The sequence below is a fragment of the Mixophyes fleayi genome, chromosome 4, assembly GCF_038048845.1.
Source record: "Mixophyes fleayi isolate aMixFle1 chromosome 4, aMixFle1.hap1, whole genome shotgun sequence".
In the NCBI taxonomy this organism is placed as follows: domain Eukaryota; kingdom Metazoa; phylum Chordata; class Amphibia; order Anura; family Limnodynastidae; genus Mixophyes; species Mixophyes fleayi.
The window spans coordinates 329,221,879-329,238,927 of record NC_134405.1 but is presented as its reverse complement, the minus strand read 5'-3'; the positions used below and the strand labels follow the sequence as shown (position 1 = coordinate 329,238,927).

General features: G+C 41.4%; 1 protein-coding gene across 1 annotated transcript; it reads left to right on the top strand.

Annotated features, from left to right (window-relative positions):
* The first annotated feature begins 2,848 nt into the window (after nt 1–2,848).
* Nucleotides 2,849–16,309, top strand: SSBP1 (single stranded DNA binding protein 1). Its single transcript, XM_075210359.1, has 7 exons — nt 2,849–2,948; nt 4,763–4,831; nt 5,415–5,469; nt 9,018–9,158; nt 11,991–12,081; nt 13,289–13,377; nt 16,153–16,309. The coding sequence occupies exons 2-7, from the start codon at nt 4,808–4,810 to the stop codon at nt 16,191–16,193; spliced, it is 441 nt and encodes a 146-aa protein (XP_075066460.1). The 5' UTR covers nt 2,849–2,948; nt 4,763–4,807; the 3' UTR covers nt 16,194–16,309.
* The last annotated feature ends 740 nt before the right edge of the window (nt 16,310–17,049 follow it).

Here is a 17,049-nt window from a genome sequence, read left to right as displayed (position 1 = left end):
TAGGCATCCAGTAAAGGTGGCTCAGAGGCTGTATGGTGCAGAGATCTAGTAGGCATCCAGTAAAGGTGGCTCAGAGGCTGGATGGTGCTGAGGTCTAGTGGGCATCCAGTAAAGGTAGCGCAGAAGGCTGGATGGTGCAGAGGTCTAGTAGGCATCCAGTAAAGATAGCGCAGAAGGCTGGACGGTGCAGAGGTCTAGTAGGCATCCAGTAAAGGTGGCTCAGAGGCTGGATGGTGCAGAGATCTAGTAGGCATCCAGTAAAGGTAGCGCAGAAGGCTGGATGGTGCAGAGGTCTAGTAGGCATCCAGTAAAGGTGGCTCAGAGGCTGGATGGTGCAGAGATCTAGTAGGCATCCAGTAAAGGTAGCGCAGAAGGCTGGATGGTGCAGAGGTCTAGTAGGCATCCAGTAAAGGTAGTGCAGAAGGCTGGACGGTGCAGAGGTCTAGTAGGAATCCAGTAAAGGTAGCGCAGAAGGCTGGACGGTGCAGAGGTCTAGTAGGCATCCAGTAAAGATAGCGCAGAAGGCTGGATGGTGCAGAGGTCTAGTAGGAATCCAGTAAAGGTAGCGCAGAAGGCTGGATGGTGCAGAGGTCTAGTGGGCATCCAGTAAAGGTAGCGCAGAAGGCTGGATGGTGCAGAGGTCTAGTAGGCATCCAGTAAAGGTAGCGCAGAAGGCTGGATGGTACAGAGGTCTAGTAGGCATCCAGTAAAGGTGGCGCAGAAGGCTGGACGGTGCAGAGGTCTAGTAGGAATCCAGTAAAGGTAGCGCAGAAGGCTGGATGGTGCAGAGGTCTAGTAGGCATCCAGTAAAGGTGGCTCAGAGGCTGGATGGTGCAGAGATCTAGTAGGCATCCAGTAAAGGTAGCGCAGAAGGCTGGATGGTGCAGAGGTCTAGTAGGCATCCAGTAAAGGTAGCGCAGAAGGCTGGACGGTGCAGAGGTCTAGTAGGAATCCAGTAAAGGTAGCGCAGAAGGCTGGACGGTGCAGAGGTCTAGTAGGCATCCAGTAAAGATAGCGCAGAAGGCTGGACGGTGCAGAGGTCTAGTAGGAATCCAGTAAAGGTAGCGCAGAAGGCTGGATGGTGCAGAGGTCTAGTGGGCATCCAGTAAAGGTAGCGCAGAAGGCTGGATGGTGCAGAGGTCTAGTAGGCATCCAGTAAAGGTAGCGCAGAAGGCTGGATGGTACAGAGGTCTAGTAGGCATCCAGTAAAGGTGGCGCAGAAGGCTGGATGTGGCAGAGGTCTAGTAGGCATCCAGTAAAGATAGCTCAGAAGGCTGGACGGTGCAGAGGTCTAGTAGGAATCCAGTAAAGGTAGCGCAGAAGGCTGGATGGTGCAGAGGTCTAGTAGGCATCCAGTAAAGGTGGCTCAGAGGCTGGATGGTGCAGAGATCTAGTAGGCATCCAGTAAGGGTAGCGCAGAAGGCTGGATGGTGCAGAGGTCTAGTAGGCATCCAGTAAAGGTAGCGCAGAAGGCTGGACGTGGCAGAGGTCTAGTAGGCATCCAGTAAAGATAGCGCAGAAGGCTGGACGGTGCAGAGGTCTAGTAGGAATCCAGTAAAGGTAGCGCAGAAGGCTGGACGGTGCGGAGGTCTAGTAGGAATCCAGTAGAGGTAGCGCAGAAGGCTGGATGGTGCAGAGGTCTAGTAGGCATCCAGTAAAGGTGGCTCAGAGGCTGGATGGTGCAAAGATCTAGTAGGCATCCAGTAAAGGTAGTGCAGAAGGCTGGATGATGCAGTGACAGACAGGTGCTTTGTAAGTAAAGATGGGTGCTTCCTGCATATATTGTTCTAGATGGACCAGTTGTAGATTGAAGATGACCCAAGTTCATTCCAATTCCACTTTAATCTTTAGCTTCAAGTTTTCATGGTTGTGACGTCATGCTTATGACAGACAGAGCTCTATGCAGGCTTGAAAATGCAGCATTCAAATAGAAGTCTCTGAATCAGCGGTTGCAGCACTGTATACAGTTCTTAGTTTGCATGGTCCACTCAGAGAATGAGGCGTCTTTTTTCTAATATTAATGTACTTTTTTTTTATTAACGTAAATTTATCTTACTGCATATTATAATGACATTTTTATATTGAAATCTTTTAATTGGTTTTGATAAACTGCACAACCATATCAGAAATGGCTGATAACTGAGCCACTTGGAGAGGTGGCCCAATGTGTCCCAATTTTACAATAGAGAATTTTTGAAGATCAAGCTTGTCTGGGCAGGGTATTCTATGGTAACATGAGGCTCTATCTGGTGAACATGGGACAGTATTTAGTTTTCGGCTATACCATGCATGCAGAATAGTTACATATTCCCCAGCGGTATGTGTCGATTTACTCACCACACATGGTACCGTAATTATTTTTTCAATATAATTATACTGTTTTGCTCATAAAAATATAGCTTTTTCATAATATTAACAATGCATAGTCTGCACTGCAGTAAACTATAATAAATATCGACAGCCTTGTAAATAATACAATATTGATATATTAATAATACAAAATATACATAAAAATAAAGGCTTACCCTGCAACATCCCTCTTGGGATTATTGTCTATCACATCCCCTTGCAGGCAGTTAAGTGCATTAATTAAATAAATAAACTAGACATTATTAACATTTCATTTAATCAGAAGCTGCGGGTAATGTGACAGAACCGTTTCTTACATTCCACACTGAGCAATGATTTTGATATAATGTTTTCTTCTAAGTGGGGCGGAAGTGGGGCAGGTGCGGACTGCAGGAAGTGGGGCAGGTGCGGACTACAGGAAGTGGGGCATGAGCAAACTGCAGGAAGTGGGGCAGGTGCGGACTGCAGGAAGTGGGGCATAAGCAAACTGCAGGAAGTGGGGCGGAAGTCCTTGATTCTGTCGGAAGTGAGGCTAGTGTGTGACAGAATCTGTGTTCCCCTTACTGCTCACGTGGGCAGAAGAGAGTGACCCTGGTGAGGTGAGTGGTCATTGTCCTGTCAAACTTTCGGGGTGTCGCGTCTTGAAGGCCAGTAGTTGGATCCCACATCATGTGCTCCCATGTTCCCAGCTCATAGTGTGGCAGCCTTTAAAGCTTCCTTGCAAATGTTCCCCATTTCAAAATTAGGCAGTAAATTAATGTAATTCGTATGAGAAAGCAGCAATTAGTACAAATTGCACCTACAGGTGTCATATATATATATATATATATATATATATATATATATATATATATATATATATATATATATAATGGCAGTGTAGGACTTGCATATAATGAGGTACCCTTGACGCTGGGATGCAGCCTTAAATTTTTGATCAAAATATGAACTAACAACTCATGTTTTCAATTTGCTAGATACACATAGATATGCTGTGTAAAGGATAAGTGCTGACAACTTTTTTTTGTTTTGTGTGTATATATATATATATATATATGGAAAAAGTACAGTAATAAAGCATAATGGGAATTATCTGTTAGATAAAGACGTAAGAGGGCCCTGCTCATAAGCTAAATGCCATATATTGCATATTGGTCCAGCCAGATTACAATGGGAAAAAGCACTTAGTGGGAGCATATGATCCAGTCACACAGCAATGCTGGTTTGGAGTTTAGAATGTTGTTTTAGTATAGATGGAGAATAAAAGTAAGTTGTGAATGAGCTAGGTACAGGGTAGCCTATAGAAGTTAAGAAAGGCGATTCAGGGATTTTATAAGCTTGCGTCATTATTTCTAGGGAACGCTGAAGTTTTGGAGTCTAGGGAACAGTTTAGTTTACAAAGGAGGTTATTCCACAGAGTTGGTGTAACCCCAAAATAAGCCTGTAGCTGGGAATGGGATCAGATACTGAGGATAAGAGGGGAAGAACAGATTTGGATACAGATTGGATGTGGAGAACATAGGATGTTTTTGAGTCAAGGATGATGCCCAGGCAGCGAGCTTGAGGGGTAGAGCTTATTGTTGTGTTGTCATCAGAAATAGATGTCAGGTAGGTAACTTCTGTTGGCTGGTGGGGTAAACCTAGTCATCTGCTTCCAAGCTACTGACTGCTGTTATCAGACACGTACGGCCCACATAGACTTCTTGCAGAACCGTTCAATCTGCTTCTACAGTGTTTGTCTGTGGATGCTTCTCTGATTCCTCTGTAGTTGGAGTGATGATCTCTTTAACGTTTGTGCATCGCAGATGATACCCAAATTTGTCTATCCTGTCTCCCCATCTGTGTTGGCTTCTGCCATTTCATCTCGGATATCCTCTCGCCACCCCCAAACCCCACCTGATCTAATAATATTCCCACTATCCGACAGAAGTTACCTACCTGACATCTCTATTTCTGATGACAGCACAATAAGGTTAACTCTTAATTGTTGGGGAATACCTTTTATATACACTTGTGAATGTTATTAGATGTTTATTACTATACACACACACATATATATATATATATATATATATATATATATATATATATATATACACACACACACACACACATCTTTTAGTCTTTCTGGGGTACGTTTTATGCTGTAGGCCATGCACCATTTTAGTTGCCCTTCTTTGCACAGTCTGTAATGTATTTATATCCTTCTGGAGATACGGCCTCAAGAACTGAACACAGTATTCTAGTTGAGGCCGTACCAATGACCTATACAGTGGAATTATTACTTATATATAGTGTTAATATCTCTCAGTAAAGTAGATGGAATGTCACAGTTTCGGAATTTCTCAAGCTCTGCAAAGTATGAAAACTCTTATCTATATTGATGAATGTCTTTATTATACAATCACTTTAGGTTTTTCCATTTCTTTGGAAAAGTGGTACACGCAGACCAGTACAAATGTTACGCAGAGCTGCCACGCAGGTGTGTATGCTGTTTGTGTTTTACATTATGATGTTTATGGGTTGCAAACTTGCCTATGCTCGGTTAAGACAGCCATTGTTTGGGGTGAACCATATTCATCAGATGCAGTGTCTCAGTCCTCAGTGTTTTTATATATTATATTTTATTTCCTAGATCCCTATCCAGTATTTTACTCAGTAGAGGTTTTTTACCAACTCCTAATGTATCAATATGTTTTTGTTCATTTAGGTAACCGTTCCCCTTTAAAATATACTTGTTGTGATTTAACAATTTTCTGCACCTCTAAAACTACCTATATTTTATATCGTAAATAAAATGAGCCACAAAATCATTATATGTTTGTGCCAAAACTGTCTGTAGAGCCCAGAGGACGTGTGATTGACACCAAATATATGTCAGTCGGGATGGGTGGAATTTTTTTTAGGCAATGACAACTATGCCACAGCTGTAATTGTCCAGTCTGGGCGTACATTTGTGTGTTCAGATTTGTTCTTGAAGCCAAGATTTTTTTAATTTCATGTATTAGACAGACCCTACCCCTTGGTTTAGAAGCATAACATTTCTACGTCACTGTCTTCCCCAGATGTTCCGTCAGTCGGTCAGATATCAGTCCACAGACTGGGGGGTTTTGGAGAGATGTGAGTATTTATAATCCCCTCATTGTGTTTGTCGTACGGTATATGCTGACAAGTAACTTACTCTAAAGAATCTTATGTGTTTCTCTTGTTGAAAATTTGTCTCCTTTCCAAGAGATGCAAAACATTATTACCAAATATATATATTTATTTTAAACTGCAATTTTTCCTTTTCTGGATATGACGTCTAGGAGGTGCCATTGCTATTCATAGTGAACTGTAAGGCTGGGTACACACTACAGGTTTTTCACACAATTATATTGCTAATCACACGATAAATGAACATTAGGTCCGATATCGCATTAGTGTGTACAATCCCACGATCATGTTTTATAATTCCAAAGCACATCGTATCATTTCATTTCATTTTATAACCAAACTAAAAATCACTATGAACAATGGAACGTTATCAGGCAAATCCTTCACTGTGTATGCACTGAGGACCGGCAGTGTCCATAGATCTCCATAGAGTTTACAGAGTCTTACAGCTGATGGTTATGACAGATAAAGAGCACAGATCTGACGGTAAATCATGTAACACGTGTATAGTGTGTACACATGAATCGGCTGCTGGTCGGGACTTTCAGTCGTTGGTAAAATTGTTAACGATATCACATCGGGGACATTTTCTGTAGTGTGTACCCAGCCTAAGGCATTCCACTGATTAGCAAAATCACATTTTTATGGGGATAGTGATTGATATGGATGGGATTCCTTTGGAAAGTTTATGGGCTTATTTTTTGTTTTCTTTTATATAGATATATTCGTTCATAAATCCACTTGGTTTCTATTTTTGGAGAGAATCCTTGTGTTAAATCCCCATGTAATTTATTTACCTCAATTTCCGTAAAAGGAATTAAAGATGGATCCCTGTAATGGACGGGACAGAAGTTACTAGATACGTTTTGGGTTCTCAACTGTTTCCTAATATTTTGAATATGTTCACTAAATACGGTTTTGTTTTTAGAGTCTGTGCAGGCACTCAAATAACTATATCACATTTGTCGAATCTCTTGATGAGATCCTTCATTTCAAACACTTTCAGTTTTAAAGGACTATTTCCTTCCTTCCCATTGCAAAGCTTCGTTCTATTACAAGTAAAACACAACCTCTAATAGCCGAGTAAGATCATCTTGTTTCTCCTTCCTCCTCCATGGCAGCAAATACTAAGGGGGCATCCACCTTACTTCTGGTGTCTTTCCTTCCACTCCTCTGAAAATCCCTTAGAGTCGTGCTTGACAATTCTAGGGTTCATGACTGCAGCCATTGGGGGGTATTCAATTAGGTGCGGGACAGGCCATGAAGACAATCCGTGGGACTGAAATAGCGTGGATTTTCGTCCCTAAATCTGCGATGTTGCGGTACCGTGTTAACATACCTGCGCAGCCGCGTCGTGCTGCGAATCCCATACCTAATGGAATACCCCCCATAGAGTTTTTCTCGGGCTAGACTTCATATGACGCACCTACTGAACTGCTTCCCGACAGTTTGGAACAGAGATGTTGAAGATCCGCATCAGAATGGCATACATCAACCATCAGTGTGGTATCGGGAGCCAAGCAACGCCAGCAGCCAGACCATTGTTGCACTGGGTTGAAGACCTCCCAGAAGGTCTATCAGCTTCAGACATAGCCGGAGTAGGCCATGTTAGATTGGTGTTTCTCAGTCGTTTACTCTGCACCAGAAGAAATAGGCTTTGGAGAAAATTCATTTTCATGAATAATGAACTGGGGAAACTCGGGAATTCACAAATAGGACTCGTGGCAACAGCAGACCATGGTTAATGGAGGTGATCCAATTGTCAGTAACACGACCTCTGTGTGCCAACCTTCTACATCAGGGACACACCTGGCATCCATGTCTAGAATCCCTGAGACTGATAGGGTGGATAATGAGTGGAGACTACTGAAATAACCAAGTGTTGTTGACAGATGGTATCTATTCTTTTTAAAGCCGGGAAACAGTTCACATGCAAGATCTACTACGCAGTCTGTAAAAGTGTTTGCAACTGGTTCACTTTGAGTAAGATAACAGCAGGTGTGAGTCCTCTGTCCATCACATCCTGCAGTTTCTGCAAATAGGTCATGGCAGTTCTAAGGGGTAGATATATCAAGCTTTCTAAAAAGGAAAAGTGGAGGTGTTGCCCATAGCAACCAATCAGATTCTAGCTATAAATTATCTAATACATTCTAGAACATGACAGCTAGAATCTGATTGGTTGCTAAGGGCAACACCTCCACTTTTCCTTTATGGAAGGTTTGATAAATCTTCCCCCTAGAAGTACAGATTTCCGCCTTAAGGGCATAACTGCACCTTAAATTAGCAGGAAATATTTATCACAAGATCCGTGCAGACGGCAAAGAGAATAAGGTTACAGAACAATTTTTATTGCAGAATAATGTGTCCTTTGTATAAAAATTAATTGTCTTTCTGGCTAAGAGAGATAATAAATGTAACCAGTACAGTACATAACCCCCTCTCCTTTCTTTTGGAATACAAGCTATAGGGTTTTTTGCTAAGCAAGTGTACACATAATCTACACATAGGGGATGCAGCCAGTTTGTGAACTCAACCTATATCCAGCCTTTCTGTTCTTTAGTGACATCATCGAGCCATGAGCGACACAGTGATGTCACTAGTTCCTTGCGGATTGGTAAACTGACTACTGGCACCTCCCAGAAAATGGCTGCCTCCTCTGTCTGTATAACGGCTGATACTGGGGAATCCACATATATAGGGATCCTGATTTTGTCCGTAATCCATAAATATCGCATTCTCCTTCACACAGATGATATACTCCACGTTCCTTTTATGAACAGGATGTTTGTTTCTCTTATAGTGAACTGTTTATTCTATTTATTGACTCGTGACACAGTTATATTTAGGAAACGTTCATGCATTTTACTTCTACATTAAGATTATGGTGGGTGAAACTTGTCTGTGATGTAGACAAACGTTAGGCGTGGTCATCTATAAGGAAAATTAAATTTTATGAAAACAACGTTAATGGTCTTTCTCTGTCTGATGCTTAGAGTTGAATTATTACCACAAAGATGCAAACGCTCATTTTAAGACTCCCGAGTCCCTGATTATGATAATAATTGGTTAACTTAAAGGAAGTCTAAACCCTGCAAAGATAACTGCCCCCCCCCCCCCATTGGGAAGCCCACCCAGGATAATCCAAAGCAACAGATGGCCCCTCTTCAGCTACACGCTGGATTGACCAGGTTGGGATGCCCGTCTTTCAGTCTTAGACCAGAATGGGTACAGCGCGGATGACTAGTGCTATACTGGAGACTGCAGTGTGTTCAGCATGTAGCCGGGCACTGCTAGGGTACATTACAGCTACAGGGCCAAGTTATGACATACCACAGGAGCGCTCCTCACTGTAGCTCAGGGTCATGGGGTGAGTTATTCATCCAAGTTCATGACTTGGGATGTGGATTAGCAGCAGCAGTATCTCTGACATCCACTATAACAACATGATAATTGCAAACAATCAGAAATATGGGGCATGTTGTGTAATGTTTTGTTTCATTTGTTTGTTTCAGCTATAAACAAGGTGCAGATATTGGGCAGAGTTGGGCAAGACCCGGTTATGAGGCAGGCAGATGGAAAAAATCCGGTGACCATCTTCTCAGTGGCCACCAACGAGATGTGGAGGTCGGGGGAGAGTGAGGTGTTCCAAGCAAGTAAGAGCAAATTTTCTGCTGTTTATTGTTTATTAAGCAATAAATTATTTGTTTACTTATTGTGCCTGTAAGTATTCTTGTTTGTTTGTTTTTTTGGCTTTACTAGTGTCTACTCCCTAGGCAACACAGTCACTGGCATAAGGCACCTATATAAGCAGCCTATGACCGTGCTTAATGTTCTGTAAGGTCATTATTAAAATCATCCACTCTGCTTATTCCTGATCTTTGTCACTTGTTGTTTTTAATCGAAAATTAAAACAGTTTTTATGTCATGAAAACCAAACACTTAAGTGGTGTTAGATGTGGGATGAAACATTTACTCATCTCTACATAGCACTGTTGCTATGATATGTAAGTGTGAACAGACAAGAGAATCTTTGTGAAATGAAGGAATGTTCTGATGTAGAGTTGTTCTGTTCTACAGTGAGAGTTCTATTGTTGCCATGACGATAGAACACTTTCTCATCAGATAGTTCAACCACAGGAGTTGCAAACTCTTTCCATCACAGTGGAGCTGCTGCGCGTGTGCTGTGAATGTACTAAGATTACATCCCAGGCTGGATGACGTTCAGATATGGGCTGGCTGTTTTCATCGTCACAGATCTTAAAATTGATTTCTGTCTGACCAAACCTGTTCTGGTTGCCAAGAAAAGTTGAGGCTTTACCGTTTATAACTAGGAAAGATCGCGCTCTCTATGATGTTAGACAAGAGCTGCACCAGCTGAGGGTGTCCCTCCCTCCATAAACAGTACTAAATAAGCAATTAGCTGAGCGCTCATTGGCTAGGGAATCCTATCTATTAATGTAGGGTGATGCCAGTGGGAATCGTGGATTAATAGGTTACACAATTTAATGACATAAAAACAAGCTACAAAAAGCAGAATTCCCTATGAGGGTTAAAAGGCACATTCAAAAATACAATTAGCAACAACCGTCATAAGTCTAGGCTAAAGACTTGTGAAATACACAAAAGGACATTAAAAACAATAAAAACAATAACATTCCAAAGATAAAACAGTATAATGTGTCCGTGAAAAAGGAGAGCCTCCAGAAAGCCTCATGGAATGGATCTGATCAAGAAATGCCAAAAACAAGTCCAGAATGGGTTAATATCAAAACTGTGCAGACCGGACCCGTTACTAACCAGGTGCAGGGCAAGGGTCTAAAATATGTCCTCCTCAGTAAGTATCCAAATAGATATATAGTGTGCAGATAAAAATCCGATAATCCGTGATGTTGAGATTGGATAGAGTATACTTGCTGTTATGATCTCTTTGAGGTCTAGCCGCGCGGCGGGGAGGATAATAAACCTCCCTTGAGAAAGTCCGGACAGGACGAAACGCGTTGGTAACGCCTCTTTCTACGTCATCATTTACCGACATCTACCACGGCATTCCAAACAGACGTTAAGTCTGCACCCCTGCAATATACAACACGAGGTTTATTATCCTCCCCGCCGCGCGGCTAGACCTCAAAGAGATCATAACAGCAAGTATACTCTATCCGATCTCAATATCACGGATTATTGTATTTTTATCTGCACACTATATATCTATTTGGATACTTACTGAGGAGGACATATTTTAGACCCTTGCCCTGCACCTGGTTAGTAACGGGTCCGGTCTGCACAGTTTTTATATTAACCCATTCTGGACTTGTTTTTGGCATTTCTTGATCAGATCCATTCCATGAGGCTTTCTGGAGGCTCTCCTTTTTCACGGACACATTATACTGTTTTATCTTTGGAATGTTATTGTTTTTTATTGTTTTTAATGTCCATTTGTGTATTTCACAAGTCTTTAGCCTAGACTTATGACGGTTGTTGCTAATTGTATTTTTGAATGTGCCTTTTAACCCTCATAGGGAATTCTGCTTTTTGTAGCTTGTTTTTATGTCATTAAATTGTGTAACCTATTAATCCACGATTCCCACTGGCATCACCCTACATTAATAGATAGGATACCCTAGCCAATGAGCGCTCAGCTAATTGCTTATTTAGGCATTACAGTTTGTCCTATGCTAGTTGTCATACATAGATGATTTTGTTTTTATTTTTTCTGCTTTAGTTCACCAGCCAATTAAAAGGGGTTTTCCACCTTCAGGGAAATTTTATTTAGTGCCCTTGTACAGCTGTTTTTTATTGCTCCCTTTTATACTTTTCAGCAATGTATCTAAGAGTTTACTTCTGTTTTAATGGGACATGACACAGCTACAGTTGTACCCAATTAGAGAGATACTATAGGTACATAACCCCTGGGGAACATTCAAAACAAATATCAATTTGGACTTTTGAGAAATACATACATTTAATGGACTGTGTTCTCTATTAAAAACATGCCCTTGGATGTGACACAGCTCAGCTCTGTATATCTGATGCATTTGTATCCACAGATCAGATCTGAGTCATATTCAAGGGCAGCAAAAATATTCTTTTACCTCTCAGACGTCTTTTAATGCTTTTTATGTTTTTTTTTTATTTTAATTTTTTTATATTATATTACAAATATGTTTGTTTATTTTAATTGACCATGGATACAGCATTGCTGGGCTGCGCTGTGAATTAGATATAGTTTTATCCAGAGAGCAGCTTTGTGTCTTATACTCTGGACAACACAAATAAACAATTGTGTCTGATAATATGTCAGTGAATTAATGTTGCCTGAAGGTGGAAACGGCAGTAACATTGTGGAGTTTGGAGCTGGTTTGTCCGGTGACCTCAGGGGAATTGCTCAAGTCACGTAGTTCTTGTTCCTCCCCCGGGGAGGATTATACAGGTTGAGCTGGTTGATCTGGGGAAAGTTACATTGTGTACTGACTTATTGTCTTTATCAGCCGGAGACATCAATCAGAAAACCACCTGGCACAGGGTCTCCGTTTTCCGGCCTGGTCTCCGAGATGTCGCTTATCAACATATCAAGAAAGGGTGAGCAACCTGGGACATTCTTACTTCCTTTCAATGAAAATGCAGAGGTAGTGGTTAGATGGCACTGCCTTCCAGTTGTTGTGGCCTAAACTTTAAAAGGATTGTTATGTTGCCACCCCTCCGATATATAGCCCTTTGGCGGCTTCCCATAACCCTCAGCGGTAACTGTACATACGCCTCCAGGTATAAGTAGTGAGCGGAACCTGCTGGCTTTGGTTAGGACTCCTGTACGTTAAATGGTAAGAGCTTAATTATTTCCCCTGAAACCCACAACACGTGGCCTCTCCTGTCACTACCTGCTGGCTGACCATCAGGTAGGTGGCACCTTTATTCTGGCCTGCTGCTTTGTGGTGATGAGACATAACGTCACTGGCCTGTCCATTATTCTAGAGAAGGATCCACAGCGTTCTGTTCCTGAAACCAAATTAACAGCACCTAGAACGCAAAGGAAATGCTGCTTCCTTGTTTAAAGAGAGAGGCCAATGATGTCATAAGGACTTTCCTCCAGCAGAGGGCAGTGCAGGAGAGAACACATCCAGTATCTCCTGTCTAACTCTATTAGAGACATTATTTTCACCACCACCAGGGGCGACTCTCTCTATACACCCCTAGCAGCAAACACACATAGAGAGGAAAGCACAAACATAGAGCAGCAAAGATGTTGGTGCAAGTAGCACAAAGAAAAGTGTGGGAAAGCCTATCTAGGAGACGTATAACCAATAGAGAAAGATCATTAAACCATAATATACCTATTTCACATCCCCTTAGGCCTAAACTTCAAATACTATTTGTATTTTAATCATTTGCATGATTAAACGCCCAAGATAGTAGCCCTGAATCCGCTAACAAACAACAATGAAAGCCCAATTTGTTACTTATCCTCTTGTAACCAGTGGAGATGGTAATTTGTTTTATATTCAGAGACAATGGTCGCGCTACACGGCAATTAAAATTCACCTCTGTAAATCACCCTGTTGGTGTATTTATATTTATAAAGCCGGAAAACAATTACTGGGAATACCAGAGGTTCATATAAAACGTATTTCTTGGGTCTCAAGTATAAAAGAAAAAAACATATTTATTGGTCAGATATTTATTACATCTATTTAATTATCCTTTATTAACAGGATCATATTTTCATACTGATCCAAGTCTGATTGATTCCCTTGTAAAGCGATCTCTTGTGCTGTCTGCTCTCTCCCATAAGGGCGAGGGTATACGTGGAAGGAAAGATCGACTATGGAGAGTATACAGATAAGAACAATGTCCGAAGACAGGCCACCACCGTCATAGCAGGTAGGTGTACGGGTCAGACCATTCCAACACCATCTAAATCCAGTTTAATTCATATCCTGGCCGCCCTTATTTATTGGTTTCTTTTGAATCCCTTTTCACATTGCCGAAAACCGAGGATCCCACCCCGGTTGACTGGGTTCACACTGAACCCGGTCGACTTGGATCTGCAAAAAAAAAAAAAAGCCCCCTTACCATTTAATAGGTAGCATTTCCTCACGTATGTCCGTCAGCTACAGGGTCAAATGACATCACTTTTATTGGCCAGGGGGAAAATTATGGTTTTAAAGCGGCAATAGGCAGACCCGCACCCTGTATAATATAGTCCAAGCGGCAGGTCCGCCTATTGTTGCTTTAAAAGCATATTCATTTTTTATTTTTTTACTTTTTTACACTTGTCGGTGAGACCTAGGTTTAAAAACCCAGGTCTCACCGTCCATACTAGCATCTACCTGGGTCAGACTCGGGAATAACCCTGCAAAAGACCTGGGTCTAATTCCCAGGTCATCCGACCCGGGTAGATGCAGGGGGACCCGTTCACACTGAGGCTCGACCCCCGATGACCGGTGCTCACCCCGGCAATAACCCGGGTTTTTGAGGCAGTGTGAAAGGGGTATGAATTAACTCTAATTCATGATTCCAAACTTTTAGCTATATAGATTGTGCCAGCAGAATAGCCTGAAGATGAGTACTGAGCATTAAATCATTCGGTCCCAGCAGAAGGCCTCCAATTCTCAATCCTGTTGCACTTTGTTTGTTTTTTTACGTTGGATTAAATGAGTTTTTCTGCCAAACTGTAAAACCGACAAGAGTGGTACATGAAAGTCACTCCCATACTTAACTTAAATGATGCTGTACCTAGCGGTATCTTAGGAGCTAAGACTGAAGTGTTTAAATGAATTAAGGGTTGAGGTCCTAGAGCGTTAGGGGGTTGGACTCTTCGCAACGTTTCACTTATTCTACGGTTCGTATTTTCCAGAGTATCCTCAAAACAAAGAGACTTGAGAAGTGTCAGGCGGACCCATAAGCGCACCTAGGACGCCCGTAGATGATACAATTTGTAATTGATCCTTTTAATTATTGTCATGAATGTAATAGGGTTACCCATGTTAAGGAATTTCTGACATTTATGGTCTCCCCGGCTGACGTCAGGCACGCAGTCACTAAGGACATGTCTTGACCTGTTCTTACATGTCTGGCCTTTTAGGTATACATTCTTCTTATTCCTTGCATCGCTGGTAAGTAGATTGCAAGCTCTTCGTCCCACTCCCTCCTCCTCCTTCTGAGTTCTCTGAGGTTACTTAATTCATCTGTGTGTCCTATGTGTATAATTGCAGAGTTATTAATAAACTGGGCGCGTTGTTTGTTGTTCTAACAGATTTAGAGAGATATTAAAACTTCTCCCTGACAAGTGCTAATGGCTGGATGTCCTGCAGGATATAGAGCCGCACATTATCCAGTCTGGACGCTTCCTAACACTTCAGATTGCTGAACCACTAAGAAGGAAAATATTTGCCTTTCTAGACCGTTTATTAAGTTCATACTGAATGTTACACTCGGCCATTATTAAAATATTAACTTTCAGCCGGATGTGTAAAGCTAAATTTAACCTGAGCATTGCAGTGGTTTAATCTTCATTTATATGAAGGAGAAGAGAGATTTAGCAGGCATTCTGGTAGGTTATGAAGAAAATTGGCTATTGTATTGTAGCTTTGGGGAATTAAATGAACGTTTAAAAAGATTTTACATTTGTCCCACACCCCTCCATATAATGTACAGGTACTCCTCACTTAACGACCGAGTTCCGTTCCTACGACTAGGTTGTTAAGCGAATTGGTCGCTAAGTGAGTACAGTACTGTTATATGCACCTACATGTATTGTAATCATTTTTATTGATTCTGAATGAAGAAATAGACTAAAGAAAACTGTATTTTGTTAGTTTGCTTTACATTACATAACACTGCATAACAGAAAATAAACATGTGTACAGTAAAGCTCTACAAACAGCAGCAATTATAACAAGGAGGACCCAGGGAGAACCTGGTTGTAACTCCGAGCGGTCATTAAATGGGTAGGTTGTTAAGTGAGGAGTACCTGTATATAACTAGTGCCCGCAGGATACAGCACAAAACGGGACACAAGGCGAATGCGGCCAATCCGCTTATAAACAACCCATACTTTTGTGGCTGTCATCCTGTGTAAAGTGTCGGGATGAGAGTCTAGGAAACCTCGTGGGACCCTGGTGATTCTACTAAGTGGGGGGTAGATTTACTAAACTGCGGGTTTGAAAAAGTGGAGATGTTGCCTATAGCAACCAATCAGATTCTAGTTATCATTTATTTAGTACATTCTACAAAATAACAGCTAGAATCTGATTGGTTGCTATAGGCAACATCTCCACTTTTTCAAACCCGCAGTTTAGTAAATATACCCCCTGGGTGTTTATTGTTGTGAAGAGAGAGCGAGACTGCAATTTTCCTTGTAAACTGCTTTCAAACTAGTCTTCTGAATAAGCATTTAAAAAAGAAAAGAAATCCCACAAAATGAGAAATAAGACCGGGCGCGGAATTTTGTTGCAAAAGCAAACTTTAAATTTGAAAATATAAAGGAGAAAAAAAAAATGATCTGTTGTACAAGTAAGGTTCAATTTTCATGTTGTTTTTTTTGTTTGTTTGTTTTTTAATCATTTTTGTTCATTGACAATCAATTATTTATTTTTTTTGCTTCAAAACCTCACTTTAGCTGACAGTGTAATCTATCTGTACCTTCTCTTGCAGATAACATCATATTCCTGAGCGATATGCGGGATAAGACTTGATGTGTCCCTCCCGCCCTCGGTCATGTCCTTTGTGTACAGCACTTAGCTTCATAATTGTTATTCCAAGTAAACTCTTTCTTTGTATTTACTTTAGAATAAAAATACTTTTTCTAAGACTGGTATGTTGAGTGCTGGTCTATATGTAGGCTCTTCTCACTTCTCATCCGTGGTTCCTGCTGGTGTTAGCAGGGACGTCAGGTCAGTTACCCTGGTAATAACGGAAAGATGTGTTCTACAAGGAAACTGTTACAGCTACCAAACAGTAGCTGTAGGTAGAAAATTTAAGCGGCCTGTTAGGACCTCTGTTAGTGGATGTGCTATTTAAGTAATAATACATAAGATGTACATTTATGAACCGTTTATTTCTCTTTTGAGCCTCTACAAATGTGTTTAATTCTACCTAGACTGTACAGTATATTCCCACATGGGGGCTTGTGACTGCCTGCCTCTTGTCATATTTTAGGATTGTCTACCACTGCATAACATCCTGTCCTGTCCCCCCTGCCACTACACCGCACCGTGGGGAGAATATCTAGGTGCACACTACAAATTTCCTCCCGATGTGATATCATTAACGATTTTACAGTGATTAAAAAAAATTCTCGATCAGCAGCCGATTCCTGCGTACATACTATACACGTTTTACAAGATTTACCTTCAGGTCTGTGCTCTTCATCTGTCATAACCATCGTCTGAAAACATCCTGACTCTACGCACTCCATAGAGATCTATGGACACTGTCGGTCCTGAATGCTTACACACTGCAGGATTGGAACGACCTCGTTGAACGAGATCTTTAGTCCGGTTTAAATGCATGTAATCTCATGTTAATTAGACCTTTAAATTTCAGTGACCA